Source organism: Canis lupus, chromosome 17 (genome assembly GCF_011100685.1).
Source record: "Canis lupus familiaris isolate Mischka breed German Shepherd chromosome 17, alternate assembly UU_Cfam_GSD_1.0, whole genome shotgun sequence".
Taxonomy (NCBI): domain Eukaryota; kingdom Metazoa; phylum Chordata; class Mammalia; order Carnivora; family Canidae; genus Canis; species Canis lupus.
In genome coordinates, this window is record NC_049238.1 from 36,672,530 (window position 1) to 36,688,669 (window position 16,140).

Below are 16,140 nucleotides of genomic sequence, written 5' to 3' on the forward strand. Positions count from 1 at the left end.
GGAATTGGAAGTGATGATAATGGTTGTAGGTCATCTTCATGAGAGAGGTTACAACCCTTGGAAGCAACCCAAGAGCATGTAGACCAGTGAGAGAGGAAAGGACCAGGATGGTGCTTAGTAGGGTAGAAATGTGCATGAAAGGAACACCAGGGTGAAGGGAGGTAGAAATGTGCGTGAAAGGAACACCAGGGTGAAGGGGGGTAGAAGAACCCAGAAATTGTCCTGGAGTGAAGACTGGGTGAGCTTTGGTAAGGAGGGGTGGTCAACAGTGTACAGTACTACAGAGAGAGGAATTGGCGAGATGAATTGGCAAGGTGCACCTGTGTGGTCATTCCAGAGGTCATAATGAGACAGCAGGAGAGCAGGTTCAGTGACATTGGTGGGGCAGAAGCCGTATTACAGTAGGAGAAGTTTTAGAAGCATGGTAACCCATTCTTGAGGACTCCTCACTGCTTCAGTGACTCCAGTGGAGTCTGAAAAATTCCATCCTTTTTCATTCCAAGGCAGAGCCCTCTAATTCTAATATTCGTGGAAATGGGAGGAACTCTAAAGAAATTGTGACCTGCTCAGAGCAGAATGCAGTGTTATACATATCCTAGAACATTATTTTTATCTTTTTCTTCTGCATTTACATCCTACCTGAAATTTTTTTCTATAGATTTTCTTTTTACCAAGTTTTTTGTTTCCACTGTCTTCAATACTTGTCTTTTAGCTTTTAATATTAAATGTTTTTTCATTTCCTTGTAATTTCTTTCCATTTTCTCATCATTGTTTCTCACAGGAAAGCCAGAGGGCTTGAGTCTGCCTGTGTTCTTCCTGTGCAGGCATGCTAACAAACAGGGCCTTTTCTGAGGCCCCTGTAGGTGGTTTCTTATAAACCCAGTCCGTCTGTTCTTTAAACTCCGTTTGTGAATTTTTAGTACGCTTCCACGTTAAAAACAAAACAAAAAACCTTGTATTTACTCTCCTTACTCTCTAAAGCAATGATTCTTACCCTTGTTTGGGTACTGGGACTGAAGATACCTTTGAAAGTCAAATGAGAGCTGGGGAACCTCTTTTCAGAAAATTATAAACACACATCTCATAGAAGTTTTGCCTGCGGTGGGGCATTTAAAAACCTCCAAAGTTATATCCGTGGATTCCCTACTGTCTGAAGAGTGTCTAGTTAAGAAATAATACCTCATTTAAAGAGTTGTTTCTGACTGAACGTGCTTAAAAATAATCTGTCATACTTCTGTTTGAATCCAAGTTTGTTGAAAAAAAAATACATCGTTTCAGAGAATGATACCAATTTTCCTATAGCGTAATTTTTATATTTTCCACATGAAAAGATATTGAACTGTTCAAAAGGTGAACTACATTCCTCAGTTCTGCCCACAACCAGTGCTCTGGCCGTGAGTGCTCATCCCCAGGGGCTGTGGTTCTTGTTCCGCTGCAGCCACATCCCTTGTTATTGAAGCTCAGCTGACCTGAGGAGAATGGGCAAGCAGGATGAACATACCTGGCATCAGTATAGGCAGAATTGCAGTGAAGGTGAGCCTAGCTGTTAGTCTCAGCATTACCAGCTCCAGATTCTTCTCTTCTGTCATTGCCTATTTAGAAAGTGAGCTTAAGATACCTGCTTAATATGGAATGGTCTCTACAATTACATATGCTTGGAGCCTTTCATAAGTGAGCAAGTATGTTCTTCAGTCAATTAACTAAACTATAGACATTGCATTTTTTAAAAATCTGTATTGTCTTTTTTCCTGGTAATTTATAGATTTGTATTTCAAAGATTTTCTGTTCACCATCCACAAGGTAGTTCACTGGGAAAAACAGTAATGCATGCTACTTGGCAGAAAATTCCAAAGATAAGCAGCTCTAAAGGCCCATTTTCATCTGGATTTGAATGAGAGCAATTTATCATCTGTATGGAGAATGTTGACTTTGGTCCATTCCAACATGTAGGGAACCAAATTGGAGTGGAGAGATAAGGAAAACAGCCAGAAGATTTAGTTTGCTTAATGATTAATATTGTTAATAAAGGTGTTTGAAATAAAAGTCATAAAGAAGTCCAGAAATTAAAATTATCTTGGTTAGTGTTTCATGGTGAGAGAAAGAAAATTTAGTATTGATTTCAGCTTGAACTTGAATTTCCTGTTTGCTTTTAGATAGCTATTTGGCAGTTCTCTTTACGGAGATGAAAAATCTGCATTTTCTTTACAGGAAGAGTAGATTTCTTAAAGGGTTACAAATGGCAAGCAAAAGAAGCAGGTCTACATACAGCATTGAGCGCTTGCATAATGACCCTGCTTCCTTTGCTTTGATGAACCTAACAGAACTATCCTGTAAGAAAATGATTCTAAAAAAAAAGAAAAAAAAATAGCTTGAAAAATTCAGAGCCGTAGCTTTTCTCATGAAGCCCTCTTCCTCTTTTTTTTCTGCTTGTTTTTAATTTTTTGCTGTTTTGCTGCAGGCAAATGATTCTGATCTTGTGCTTCTGGCCAGCCTCCCTCTCTCTCTTCTTGACTCTGGCTTGTGCTGGTGGATATCCTTTTCCTACTGCAGCAACATGTTCATATTGCTTCTCACTTCAGGATAACCAAGCCTGTTTGCTTTCGTAACCACTTTCCTTTAATGGAAGAAATGATCTAAGCTTTACTTAAATTTAATAATGTCTTGGTAAGTGGAGGTTTAGGCAGTTTTGAATTTACGTTTGATCTTTTTATTCCTTGGCTTCTAAGAAATACTATTGAATTATTAAATGAGACCATATTTTTAACATAGAAAATTCATTTTAGTCAAGAATTTAAAATATTTGTCTTGATAATGCTTTTTTTTATAAATTCTGACAGTAATTGGTTGAATTGTGTTATTTTAGAAATTGATCTTCTTTTGCAATTCACTGGTCATTTAAGAGGACTGAATAGCAGTTTTGATAATTTGAGTGCTTCCATGAAGGTTCTGATTTGTGAAGTATTTGGAATTTAAAATAGGCATAAATACAAAATTTGCCACTTCAGTTCTTTTGCTCCACTCTGCTATTTTCAGCATATGGATCACGAACAAAATGTGGTGATGTGCTCCAGAGGAAGCACCCCTTTTACAAAGAGAGAACTCTGGCTTGAATCCCAGCTTCACTGCTGAAGAGTCAGTAGAGAAGCCCCTTTTTGCTTCTTCATACTTGACAATGTTGAGCTTTACCTGATCCCTGTGCTCATAGAAAACAGGTTAAGAAAACCCCTACCCTTTCATCTTCTGTGGAAAAGGCTTACTACAAAGGACCTCCCTTCCCAATAGGACTTTCACGAGACTCCCAGATGCCCCCTTGTTACCTATGTCTGGCCTTCCCAGACACAGACCCTCCTGACCATTCTGACCAGAACACCAGGCTGGACTCAGACACCAATCTAACCAGACCACCAGCCGTCTCCTTCCCCAGGTCCCTGAGCTTCGTCCAGCACAGTCCTCCTCAGTGCCCCTCTTGAGAATCTGCACACCTCAGGGAAAGTCACTCCCAGAGCAGCTGTCTAGTCACACCACCCACTTCCCCACATCTGCTTTCCAGTCTTGTTTTCCCCTCCCTATAAAAACAAAGCCCTGTCTGGCCTGACTTGTGGGACTCTCTCAGATCTTAGAGTTAGAACATTCTCCCCATTGTAATAAGCCTCATCTGCAATAACCTTTTGAATGAAGTCTTTCCTGGCCTAAGTCCCAATTTGTTTTATTTGACATATTTCATTTTTCAGTTCATACAATGGAATTGATAGATGACCTAAGTCTTAATTATGGTCATTGAGAGGATAAAATGAGAGTAGACTAGAAAGAACAAAGTAAGAAACAGAGACAAAGGCAAAAGCCAAAGAGCATGTCATAATATGATCTGTAAGTGTCTGACCTAAGGTGGGCTCGTTGTTTAGTGTATATACTGCTCTGCCCTATGCTTTGGGAGCTTGACATTGAAGGAGAACATCATAGAGGTTCTTGCTTGTTGTCTTCCTCAAAGTTTATTTAGTCAGACCATGGTAAATGGTAAAGCAAAATCTGTGATAAAAATCAATATCATGATAATACAGTATTGGCTTAAATAATATTTTCTGTGTTTTTATAGGAACTATAGCAGTACTAATTTTAGAAATGTAGACGATTCTTTGTTTTTTAACTGTTTATTACTATTTAAAATGTTTTTCCTTAACTTTTTTTGCACATATTTATAAGTTTGGCACAAACAATGAAGACTCTAAGGCTAAGAAAGAACACAGTGAAATTTTCTTTATACAGGCACTTTACAAATACTCTGATCTTTGCTGTACTGGGTAAGCTATTTAATTTTTTATATTATAATAAATTATTTCAGTATTGCATGTTCCTTTAAAGATGACTCTTTTGATGTGTTTCAGCTTCTATAGTGTTTATGGTATGGACAACTAAGACATTTAGAATTGCAAAATGTCAATCAGTAAGTATAACCTTCCTATTTAAATAGTTTTTCATTTTTAATTATACCAGTTTGGGTAATTTTGAAGAATGTAGTTTGTGTTTGTAAACAGAGGCAATTTAAGTGGAGATTTTCAGCTTAGTTTGAATTATTTTACATAGAATTATAAGAACTTTTGCCTCCTTTAAGTGAATCTGAAAAAGTTCCTCCTAAATCTGCTTTTCAAATTATGCTCTTCCCTTTATATATATATATATATTTTTTGATGGGTACACAATTTTTATTACACTGTTTCTATGTGGTTCAAAAATTGCATAAGAAAAGTTTTTTGAAATTGTATAGATGATAAAGGGGAACATACAGATAAATTTTTGCACATACAGGGGCCTGAGGCTATAATCACTCACTATATTGTCTGGTATAAAGAAGGTGGTCAATTTAGTAACATAAAACAAAGCAAAACAGAAAAAAACAATCCCTCTGAAGTCCCTCTTTTTGGTCAAGGTATTAATTCCCATCCCAGCTTCTTGCCCGATCACCCAGTTCTTTTACACATACACAGTCTTACACTTTTCCAACGAGTATTTATTATTAGTTAAGCCATGATTCAGGATCCCAGGGTGGGGATCACCATGTACCCAGGTCCCCCTTCACCACCCTGGGAGAAGGATGGAGGACAGAGGAGAGGTGGGTGGAGCCAGTTCAGATCTTGCCAGGAAATGTGCCTTCTGCCCAGAGGTCATCCCAGGCCAACACCCAGGATATGGGGCAGAGGGACTTGTACACATGCCGGTACCATTTGCACATGGAGACATCACCCCCTTTAGCAGCCATTGCCTTCTCACAGCGGTGGAAGTCCAGGTAGTTGTGCCAGCAGTTCCTAGTCTGGTTCTATTTGGGGAAGCGGCTGTCAAAAGGGGCAGACTGGTAGTCCTTGATTTTGGACTTGATGTCTTCTCCCATGGTGCTGACTCTAAAGACACCCCTGTAGCACCTCGCAGCTCAGTGTGACCCTCAGCAAAGACCCCCTTTATATATTTTGAAAAAATATTATCTTTCTATATAACTTAAGGTAACAGGAAATCTTCTTGCATATCATGAAATTGGGTTGTTTTGTATCTAAATGGTACTGTAAACCTTTAGTCTGACATGCTTATAGGATGGTACATTCATTATGAACATTCAGGAGATACTCTCCGTGGGTTCTCTAGGTAGAAGATAATGTTTCTTAGACTTAAAATGTAAAAGGCCTTCAAAAAAAAACTTTAAAAACCCCTCATCGGGGCTTCTGGATTTTAAATTTTTTTTTTTTTTTTTTTTTTTTTATTTATTTATGATAGTCACAGAGAGAGAGAGAGAGAGAGGCAGAGACACAGGCAGAGGGAGAAGCAGGCTCCATGCACTGGGAGCCTGATGTGGGATTCGATCCCGGGTCTCCAGGATCGCGCCCTGGGCCAAAGGCAGGCGCCAAACCGCTGCGCCACCCAGGGATCCCGGGGCTTCTGGATTTAAGCTAGTTTCTAGTTCTAAATAAACATTACAAACAGTCCTCTGAGCATCCTAGATTTCTGCCTTAGGGATAATTAAGTGAGAGAAGAAACTGAACTTTCTGGAATTTCTTTTTTCTCTTCCCCTCACTTTAGGGTTTTTCACTTGGAGTTCTAAGTGTATCTTTTGGATTTTTATTTTTGTTTTCTAAATCTTTCTGTTGACCCTAAAATTATGGAAAGGCACATTCATCATGTTAAATAGCCCTTTTTGAAACATTTCAAACAATAAATAAAATCTCCTGTCTCATTGAAAGCAAGGTAACCTATTAGAAAAAATACTACAGGGGATCCCTGGGTGGCTCAGTGGTTTAGTGCCTGCCTTTGGCCCAGGACGTGATCCTGGGGTCCCGGGATCGAGTCCCGCATCGGGCTCCCAGCATAGAACCTGCTTTTCCCTCTGCCTGTGTCTCTGCCTCTCTCTATCATGAATAAATAAATAAAATCTTAAAAAAAAAAAAAAGAAAAAGAAAAAATACTACATTGAGATATTCAACATCAGAAATTCTAATATGATATGGATGTCAAAATACCCATTGTGAACTTGCTTCTGATTCTTCTTTTAGCCTGCCTCATGACTGTTCTCATTTAGAAAATAGATCGAATGACCTTGAAAGCCCCTTTATGATGCTAATTCTTTATGATACTGTAGTATATAATTTGTGTTAGAGTTTTATTTATCTGATTAGTTGTAAGGCTGAAGTAGGCATTCATGTTAATAATTTGATAAAGATAGTGTTTCTTAGTTTTTATTTTCTTAAAAAAACATATACTTATTTCAAAGATGAACTGGTAGGAAAGATTTCATTAGTATTTATCATTGTACACTATATTTTTTAAAGATTTTATTTGTAAGAGACACAGAGAGAGTGAGATACCTAGGCAAAGGGTGAGGGAGAAGCAGGCTTCCCAGGAGTAGCACAATGTGGGACTCGATCCCGGGACTCCAGAATCACTCCTGGAGCTGAAGGCAGATCCTCAGTTGCTGAACCACCCAGGTATCCCTGTCACTGTACGCTATTTGAATGGGAAATCTATCGATGTTGATCAGAAAATTAACATTTCATGTTTGAATTGTCCTTGTTACAGGATTGGATGGAACGCTGGGTTGATGATGCATTTTGGAGCTTCCTTTTTTCACTTATCCTTATTGTAATCATGTTTTTGTGGAGACCATCAGCAAATAATCAGAGGTACCTAACATGGGAAAATTCAAGTTTGGCAAGCATTTGTTGATCACTGCTATTGTGTTCAAATAAAAATGCATTAATAAAAACTGAGGGAGTAGGCCTCGCCTTTAAAGGAGTATACAGTCAAGTAGGGAGACAGACATAACGCAAGACAGTGAAATCAAAGGTATATAAACTTGGAAGTCCAGGGGGAAGACCAAAGAGGGATGAGGAAGACTCCTTGAAAGGCAGAATTTATGTTCTGCCTCGAGGACATGAGCAGAACAGTGGAAGATTGAGCTGTGAAAGAATGTACATTTTCTGAGATAGTGGGGGAAGCCATGGTATATTTTGGGGGTCATTAAGGCATGCATCTTGGTTAATACCTACTTACATTGGAGGGAAATAAAGCTGGAAAGGAAGGGTGGGACCAAAACCATGAGGAGACTGAATAGTGGGTTCAGGTAGACCATTGATGACGTATGATGGGGAAGTTCCATCTGCCCCTTGCCTCACTCTTTCGCAAGGAAGGGGCCGTGAAGTTTCTTGAATGCCCTTCTAGGAAAAAAAGAAAATGTATATACCCGTGTGTATGTTTCTCTCTCTCTTTTTAAAAATACGTCATAATTATACATACATATATACATGTATACACTATTCTGCACCTTCTCCACGACGTATCTTTCCATATCATCTTGTATAGATCTGCCACATTTTTTTTAAAGTAGACTCCACGTGGGACTTGAACTCATGACCCTGAAACTGAGAATTGCATGCTCTGCCAACTGAGCTAAGCAGGCACCCCTTGATCTATCACATTATTTTTAATGGTTCTTTGGCATTCCATAATATGAATGTAGCCTAATTTATAGAACCAATCCCTAATTATTAGGCACTTTGTTTCTAGGATTATTGTTAGTATCAGCAATGCTTTCTGAATGCTGTTGGACCTAGCAAATGTGGCTCAGTCATTATGCTTTATTTTCACCAGTCAGATTAGCAATTTTGTTAGTGGGTAAGTTAAAAAGTAGTGGGCAGGGAGGGTAAACCTGACATGGAGAAGAAAGTAGAACAGGAAGTTCCCTTCCCTGAACATTGCAGAACTGCTTTCCAGAAAGATCTTACCCAGTTATGCTTTTACCAGCAGGGTTTAGAAACTCTAGTTTCAGTTTCACCACTAATAATCTTTCCTAATTTGAGAGTAATTAAATTTTTGTTATTTGAATTTTTAAGAAATGTTTAAAACATAAATATTTTTGTATGCAATTATGCTTTTAGATATGAACTGAAAGCTTAAATGTGTTAGTAAAAATACTCCTCCTTGTTTCTGATGTAGATATGCCTTCATGCCGTTAATAGATGATTCTGATGATGAAATAGAAGAATTCATGGTACCATCTGAAAATATAAGTGAGTGATATGTTTTTATTAAGTGGCCACTGTATTGTACCTTTACTTGTGATGCAAGGTCAGATACATTTTTTTCCTGTTAAAATAATTTTAAAACCCTATCTACAAAACCCCTATTATGCTAGACGATCACGAAAAGAAAAGTCAGTAATGAAAATTTTAAGATCATAATGTACTTTAAGCCTTTGTTACCTGTTTGCTTTTAAGGCCTAAGTATTAAAGTAGGTATACTGTTTCACATTAATAATTAATAATTTAGTGTGTATTGTTCTTAACTCCTAATAATCATTTTAATGATGATTGCTAAATCACCTCTTTTTGCTCTTTAGAATTACACATCCTTATAATTTCCTGATCATTCGCAAAGCATTTCTAATTACAGTTTTAGTACTAGTTTAATCTTTCAACTAATTTCTACATTGCATTTTATCATTTTATTAATTTTACCATAATACTTTAATTAAGTGTTAAGGCAATGTCAGTACGTCATTTAGTTGCTGAAAATAAGTGTGTAGAACCATACATGTTTATAATTGTAACTCTCAATATTATTAAGCAGTCAGTTCCACAAACTGGTAAGTAGAATCAGTACAATCCCAATCATAATTCTAACTGACCTTGGGGGCACCTGAGTGAGCTCAGTTTGGCTCAGGGCGTGATCCCGGGGTCCTGCGATCAAGTCCCACATTGGACTCCCCATGGGGAGCCTGCTTCTCCCTCCACCTATGTCTTTGCCTCTCTCTGTGTGTCTCTCATGAGTAAATAAATATTAAAAGAAAAATAGTTCTGGGATGCCTGGGTGGCTCAGTGGTTAAGCATCTGCCTTTGGCTCAGGGCATGATCCTGGAGTCCCGGGATGGAGTCCCTCATCGGGCTCCCTGCATGGAGCCTGCTTCTCTCTCTGCCTATGTCTCTGCCTCTCTCTCTCTCTCTCTCTCATGAATAGATAAATAAAATCTTCAAAAAATTAAATAAGGGATGCCTGGTTGGCTCAGTGGTTTAGCGCCTGCCTTCGATCCAGGGTGTGATCCTGGAGTCCCAGGATCGAGTTCCACATCGGGCTCCCTTCATGGAGCCTGCTTCTCCCTCTGCCTGTGGCTCTGCCTCTCTTTCTGTCTCTCATGAATAAATAAATAAGATCTTTAAAAATAAATAAAATTAATAAAATTAAATTAAAAATTAAAAAATAATTCTAACTGACCTTCAAAAAGTATAAATGATTAACCTGATTTTATTATATTTTTAGAGATTTTATTTATTTATTTTAGAGAAAGAGCATAGAAGGAAAGGGCAGAGGGAGAAAAGAATCTTAAGCAGACTCCCTACTGAGTGCAGAGTCTGTCTGACGCAGAGCTCAATTTCTGGACCCTGAGATCATGACCTGAGCTGAAATCAAGAGGGGGACACTCAACTGTGCCACCCAGGCGCTCCAGTTAACCTGATTTTAAAATGTATGTGGAAATAAATAAATAATATCTTAAATAAATAAATAAATAAATAAATAAATAAATAAATAAAATCTTTTAAAAAATAAAATAAAATAAATAAAATAAAATAAAATAATAAAATAAAAGTGGAAAAGCAAAGAACCTAAAAGAGCCCAAACATTTTTGTAGTTACAACATGGACAAATCTTGAAAACATGTATGCTAAATGAAAGAAGCCAATCATAAAGATCACGAATTGTATGACTGTGTTTAGCTGAAAAGTCCACAAAAGGTAAATCCATAGAGACAGAAAGTATATTGGTGATTGCCAGGGGTTGGGGAAGGAGTAAGTAGTGAGTGACTACTGATGGGTGTGGGGTTTCTTTTTAGGGTGATGAAATTCTTCTGAAATTAGTGGTGATGATATATAATTCTGTGACTATCCTGAAATCCACTGAATTTATACACTTCAAGACGGTACATTTTACAGTGTGGGAATTATCTCAATAAAACAAAATTAATGGACTTACATTAATTTCAAGTCTATAAAAATTTTAAGTTATACTAATCAAGATAGGGTGGTATTTGCAGAAGATTACAGAAACCTATCAGTGTATCAAAATAGAGCCCAGAAATAAGTCCACACCTATATCGTCAGTTGATTTTGTTGTTGTTGTTGTTATTACTTTAAGCAACAACATTTTGAAGAAGGTACTTTTTGGAAGTACCAAATTGATTCTATGTAATAGGTTACTAAAATGTATTTTATTTTATTTTATTGTATTGTATTGTATTGTATTGTATTGTATTGTATTGTATTTATTATTTTTAATTTTATTCATTTGTTCATGAGAGACACAGAGAGAGGCAGAGACACAGGCAGAGGGAGAAGCAGGCTCCATGCAGGAAGCCCAAAGTGGAAGTCGATCCCAGGACTCCAGGATCACTCCCTGAGCCAAAGGCAGACGCTCAACCGCTGAGCCACCCAGGCATCCCTAAAATTTTTGTTTTAAAAAGGAATGCAGGAAAAAAAAATAAATAAATAAATAAAAATAAAAAAATAAAAATAAAAATAAAAAGGAATGCAGGGATCCCTGGGTGGCGCAGCGGTTTAGCGCCTGCCTTTGGCCCAGGGCGCGATCCTGGAGACCTGGGATCGAATCCCACGTCGGGCTCCCGGTGTATGGAGCCTGCTTCTCCCTCTGCCTGTGTCTCTGCCTCTCTCTCTCTCTGTGTGACTATCATAAATAAATGAAAAAAAAAATTTAAAAAAAAAAATAAAAAGGAATGCAATAGGAGTACCTGGATGACCCAGTCAGTTAAGCATCTGACTCTTGATCTCAGGGTTGTAGGATTGAGCCCCCATATCAGGCCCTGTGCTAGGCATGGAACCTACTTGAGATTCTCCCTCTCCCTTTGCCACTCCCCTCCCTCAAATAAGTAACAAATAAATTAATAATAATAATAAAGGGATGCAATAATTATTTTAAAAAATATTTTTATTTGTTTATTCATGAGAGGCACGCACAGAGAGAGAGAGAGAGGCAGAGACAGGCAGAAGGAGAAGCAGGCTCCATGCAGGGAACCTGACGTGGGACTCCATCCCAGGACTCCAGGATCACGCCCCGGACTGAAGGTGATGCTAAACCGCTGAGCCACCCGGGCTGCCCAGGATTGCAATAATTAAAGTAGCTCCAAGCTGGAAATCTCATTTGTCAACTGATTTTTGAGAAAGGCACCAAGATGTTATATGAGGATAGAATACTATTTTCTTTTTTTTTTTTTTTAAGATTTTATTTATTTATTCATGAGAGACAGAGAGAGAGAGTGGCAGGGACACAGGCAGAGGGAGAAGCAGGCTCCATGCAGGGAGTCCGACGTGGGACTCGATCCCGGGTCTCCAGGATCAAGCCCTGGGCTGAAGGCAGAGCTAAACCACTGTGCCACCCGAGCTGCCCCCGAATACTATTTTCAATAAAAAGTGCTAGAATAACTAGATAAACACATGGAGGAAAAATCAGCTGGACTCCTGCCACAGATATCACAATAATAATTAATTCAATATGGACCACAAACCTAGATGGAAAATTTAAACTAGAATTCTTCTGGGGGGAAAATATATAATTCTTCTGGGGGTGCCTAGGTGGCTCAGGCGGTTAAGCATCCAACTCTTGATTTCAGTTTAGGTCATGATCTCAGAGTTGTGAGATCGAGCCCTACACTGGGCTCCACACTGGGTGTGGAGCTTGCTTAAGATTCTCTGTCTCCTTCTCCTTCAGCCCCTCCCCCCCCAAAAAAAACCCCACAGAAACAAAAGAATTATAACTCTTCTAAAAGAAAACAAGAAAATGTCTTTATAACCTTGGGTCAGACAATTTCTTGGGACATAAGAAGCAGTTACCATAAAATTTTAAAAACTGGTAAATTAGACCACCAAAATTAAAATACTTATCAAGAGAAACTTAAGAAAATGAAAGGCCAGGCTTAGAATAGAAAAAAGATTCTCTGTACATGTATCTGACAAAAGACTTATATCTAGCCCTAGACTGGAATAAAAGATCCTCAGTGCATATATCTGAGAAAGGACTTGTATCCAGGATATAAGTAAAATTCCTTTAAATCAATAAATTATAATTTGTAAAAAAACAAAAAAATACTTGAATAGACCTTACCAAAGAAGGCAAAGGAATAACCAGCACATGAAAAGGTATTCGGTATAATTGGTCATCAGGGAAATGAAAATTAAAACCATAGTGATAAACCACCACTTATCCATTAGAATGATTAAAATTTAAAAGACTGACAGCATGAAATGTTGGAGAGGATGTGGAACGGCTAGATCACTCACAGTACTAGAAGGAATGTAAAGTAGTAAGACTTCTTTGAAAAACAACGTGGTTCTTAAAACGGTAAGCATATACCTACCATACAACCTAGCCATTCCACCCTAAGATACTTACCCAGAAAAAATGATAGAAAATGATAGAAATGAAAGCAGATTTTCACAGAAAGACACTACTATACACTATTACTTTCAGTAGCTTTATTCTTTGTAGTTTAAAACTGGATATAACCCAATGTCCATCAACAGATGAATGGATAAAGTATTTGTAGTATACCTACACAATGGGCCACTGTTCGGTATCAAACCAAAGTAACCAAAACTCTACAACATAAATAAATCTCAAAACCTTTATGTTAAGTGAAAGCAGCCAATTCCAAAGGAATATTGAGTCCATGGATTATGGTTCTATTATGAAGTTCCAAAACAGGAAGAACTAAGCTATGGTGATTATGTAAATTACAACAATGGTTGCTTCTGGTATGTTTAGGATTGACCATAAAGGAATTTAAAGAACCGTCTGTGATGATGGAAATGTTAAATGTCTTGATTGAGATGGTAGTTACACAAGTGTGTATGTTTGTAAAGTCTCTTAAAATTACTTAAAATTAAAATTATACTTAAAATTTGTGTATTTTATTATATATATTGTGCCTCAATTTTGAAAAATCAGTGTATTGCCCCACTAAGAGAATAAATCTCAAATGTTGGAATTTTAAATGCCCCGTGGAAATATTTTTTGGTTGAGGAAACTCATTTTCATTTATTATATCAACTTATGATCATAACGTACCAATTGTCCTTGTTTTTAGAGAAGCACAATTTGCAAATTATTGTAATAATTAAAGTGAATACTTATGGAATATAGATTACATATCAGGGACCTTATATACAGTAACTGATTTAATGTTCATCAGAACTCTATAAGGTAGATATCAGTATTATCCCCATTGTGTAGTTGGGGAAGCTGAGTTACAGAAAGTTAACTGCTTTGCCCAGGGTTGCATAGGGAGAGCCAGGCAGTCTAGCTCCGGGACTCATGCTCTTAACCTCTGCTCTAAAACTGCTGGCAAAAAGGAGAGCCTTGGTCAAATAGGAAAGGAAAAAATCCTTCTCTTACCTTTTTTTTTTTTAATTTTATATTATTTTTAAAATTTTAAAAAAGATTTTATTTATTCATGAGAGACACAGAGAGAGAGGCAGAAACATAGACAGAGGAAGAGGGAGAAGCAGACTTCCTGCAGGGAGCCCAATTCTGGATTTGATCACAGGACCCCAGGATCACCCTGAGCTGAATGAAGGCAGCCGCTCAACCACTGACCACCCAAGTATCCCAGTCCTACTCTTTCCTATCTTATTTTTACCATAGGCACATTCCATAAGTACACATCGGAGAAGTAAAAGTCATAGCCAAAGATGTGTTTTATTCTTGAATATGATACTGCAAATTGAATAATTTTTTAAATCTGTAAACTTTAAAATGTATTGAAACTGTTTAAGGAAATATGTAGGTATGTTTGCTTGTTGGTTTAAACTCCTCTAAATTGGAATTCAGACTAGCATCTTGAAAACCTGGTTGTTATTGCAAACATTTGTGAAATCTATTAATTTTTGCCATCCCTTCTATATTTCCAAGTGGTATGTTAAAGCCAGCACCCTGCAGAAGCTCCTGCTATTAACTCTCCTTTAAATATATACATATATAAGTAATTAGTATATATGTAAATCTCTCTATATAAACATATATAAATCTTTTTGGGTAATTAAATGTGAGATTGTGAAGGAAAATAATATTTTATGATTTTATGTATTTATCTCCATAATGTTTCTCATTATAGCTGAAGGAATAAAATTAAGAGTCTCTAAAACGGTTTCCAATGGAACAGCTAAACCTGCTACTTCTGATAATTTTGTGAGTATAGTATATATTTGATAGAGTCTGTGTCACATTCATTGACTGTCAGGAAAACATTTTCTACTGTTTTTGTATGAAAATCAATATTACCAAGCAGTGATACTAGTTAAGTCTGATGACTGTAACTGCTGTAGATCCTGGCTTCTCGGGTGTGGTTCTTGGACCAGCAGCATGACTATCACCCAGGGGTTTGTTAGACATATAGGCTCAGGCCCACCTCAGACCTACAGAATCTGAATCTGGTTTTTGTTTTTTGTTTTTTTTTAATTTTATTTATTCATTCATGAGAGACACAGAGAGGCAGAGACACAGGCAGAGGGAGAAGCAGGCTCCATGCAGGGAGCCCGATGTGGGACTCGATCCCAGGTCTCCAGGATCAAGCCCTAGGCTGAAGGCAGCGCTAAACCGCTGTGCCACCCAGGCTGCCCCTGAATCTGCTTTGTAACAGGATCCCACAGATGACTCATACACACATTAAAGATTGAGAAGCTTTGACATAGTAGAAGCTTGTATTAAAGTGATTTTTGAAAATGATTCAAAAAAAGTGATTTTTGAAGCCATTTCAGATAACATTTGTTATCTAATAAGAAAGGACTTTATGTATTGCCTATGCAATTAACAAAATTAGCATTTGTTATAGAACTGTGCAAGCTTGAATAATATGGTAAAATAGTAGAGAGGAGTTTTTAAATATTTTATGCATATTAGGCATAGTAGAAGTGCCTATCATAATTTTATTTTATTTTATTTTATTTTATTTTAATTTTTATTTATTTATGATAGTCACAGAGAGAGAGAGAGAGGCAGAGACACAGGCAGAGGGAGAAGCAGGCTCCATGCACCGGGAGCCTGACGTGGGATTCGATCCCGGGTCTCCAGGATCGCGCCCTGGGCCAAAGGCAGGCGCTAAACCACTGCGCCACCCAGGGATCCCTATCATAATTTTATATTCTGCTTTCTTATAATTGTATTATGTTGTGATTAATAGAGTATAAAATTTATGGTTACAAGTTCTAATAGATCAGATGATCTATGAGAACAGTTTGATCTTTTGGTTTTGGTAAATTTTTTCATTTTTATTTTTGGTAATAATTCTTTAAAATGTGTTCTTTGAATAGTTTTATGGTGATTCAAACATTTAAAAAAATTATATCAGTTTTAATTATCTGATGTTAGAGCTGTTAAACTTTAAATTCATTAAGATATTTTCCTTTTGTTTTAGGAACATGTCTCACTTTATTTTAAAACTCAATGCGGGGGATCCCTGGGTGGCGCAGCGGTTTGGCGCCTGCCTTTGGCCCAGGGCGCGATCCTGGAGACCCGGGATCGAATCCCGCGTCGGGCTCCCGGTGCATGGAGCCTGCTTCTCCCTCTGCCTGTGTCTCTGCCCTTATCTCTCTCTCTGTGACT

The 16,140-nt window shown here is 37.6% G+C and overlaps 1 protein-coding gene and 1 pseudogene across 8 annotated transcripts in view; one reads left to right on the plus strand and one right to left on the minus strand.

Moving 5' to 3' along the window:
• TMEM87B (transmembrane protein 87B) overlaps nt 1-16,140 on the plus strand; it is a 56,173-nt gene that overhangs the window by 28,661 nt on the left and 11,372 nt on the right. For 7 of the 8 annotated variants that reach the window (XM_038561454.1, XM_038561452.1, XM_038561451.1 and 4 more), the window contains exons 12-16: nt 4,190-4,298; nt 4,383-4,441; nt 7,057-7,160; nt 8,473-8,546; nt 14,654-14,727. In XM_038561454.1, coding sequence (XP_038417382.1) covers nt 4,190-4,298; nt 4,383-4,441; nt 7,057-7,160; nt 8,473-8,546; nt 14,654-14,727 — 420 coding nt within the window. Of the gene's footprint in view, nt 1-2,458; nt 2,531-4,189; nt 4,299-4,382; nt 4,442-7,056; nt 7,161-8,472; nt 8,547-14,653; nt 14,728-16,140 lie in introns of all 8 variants that reach the window. The other variant, XM_038561450.1, reaches the window with a different exon arrangement.
• LOC102156960 lies at nt 4,985-5,383 on the minus strand (annotated as a pseudogene).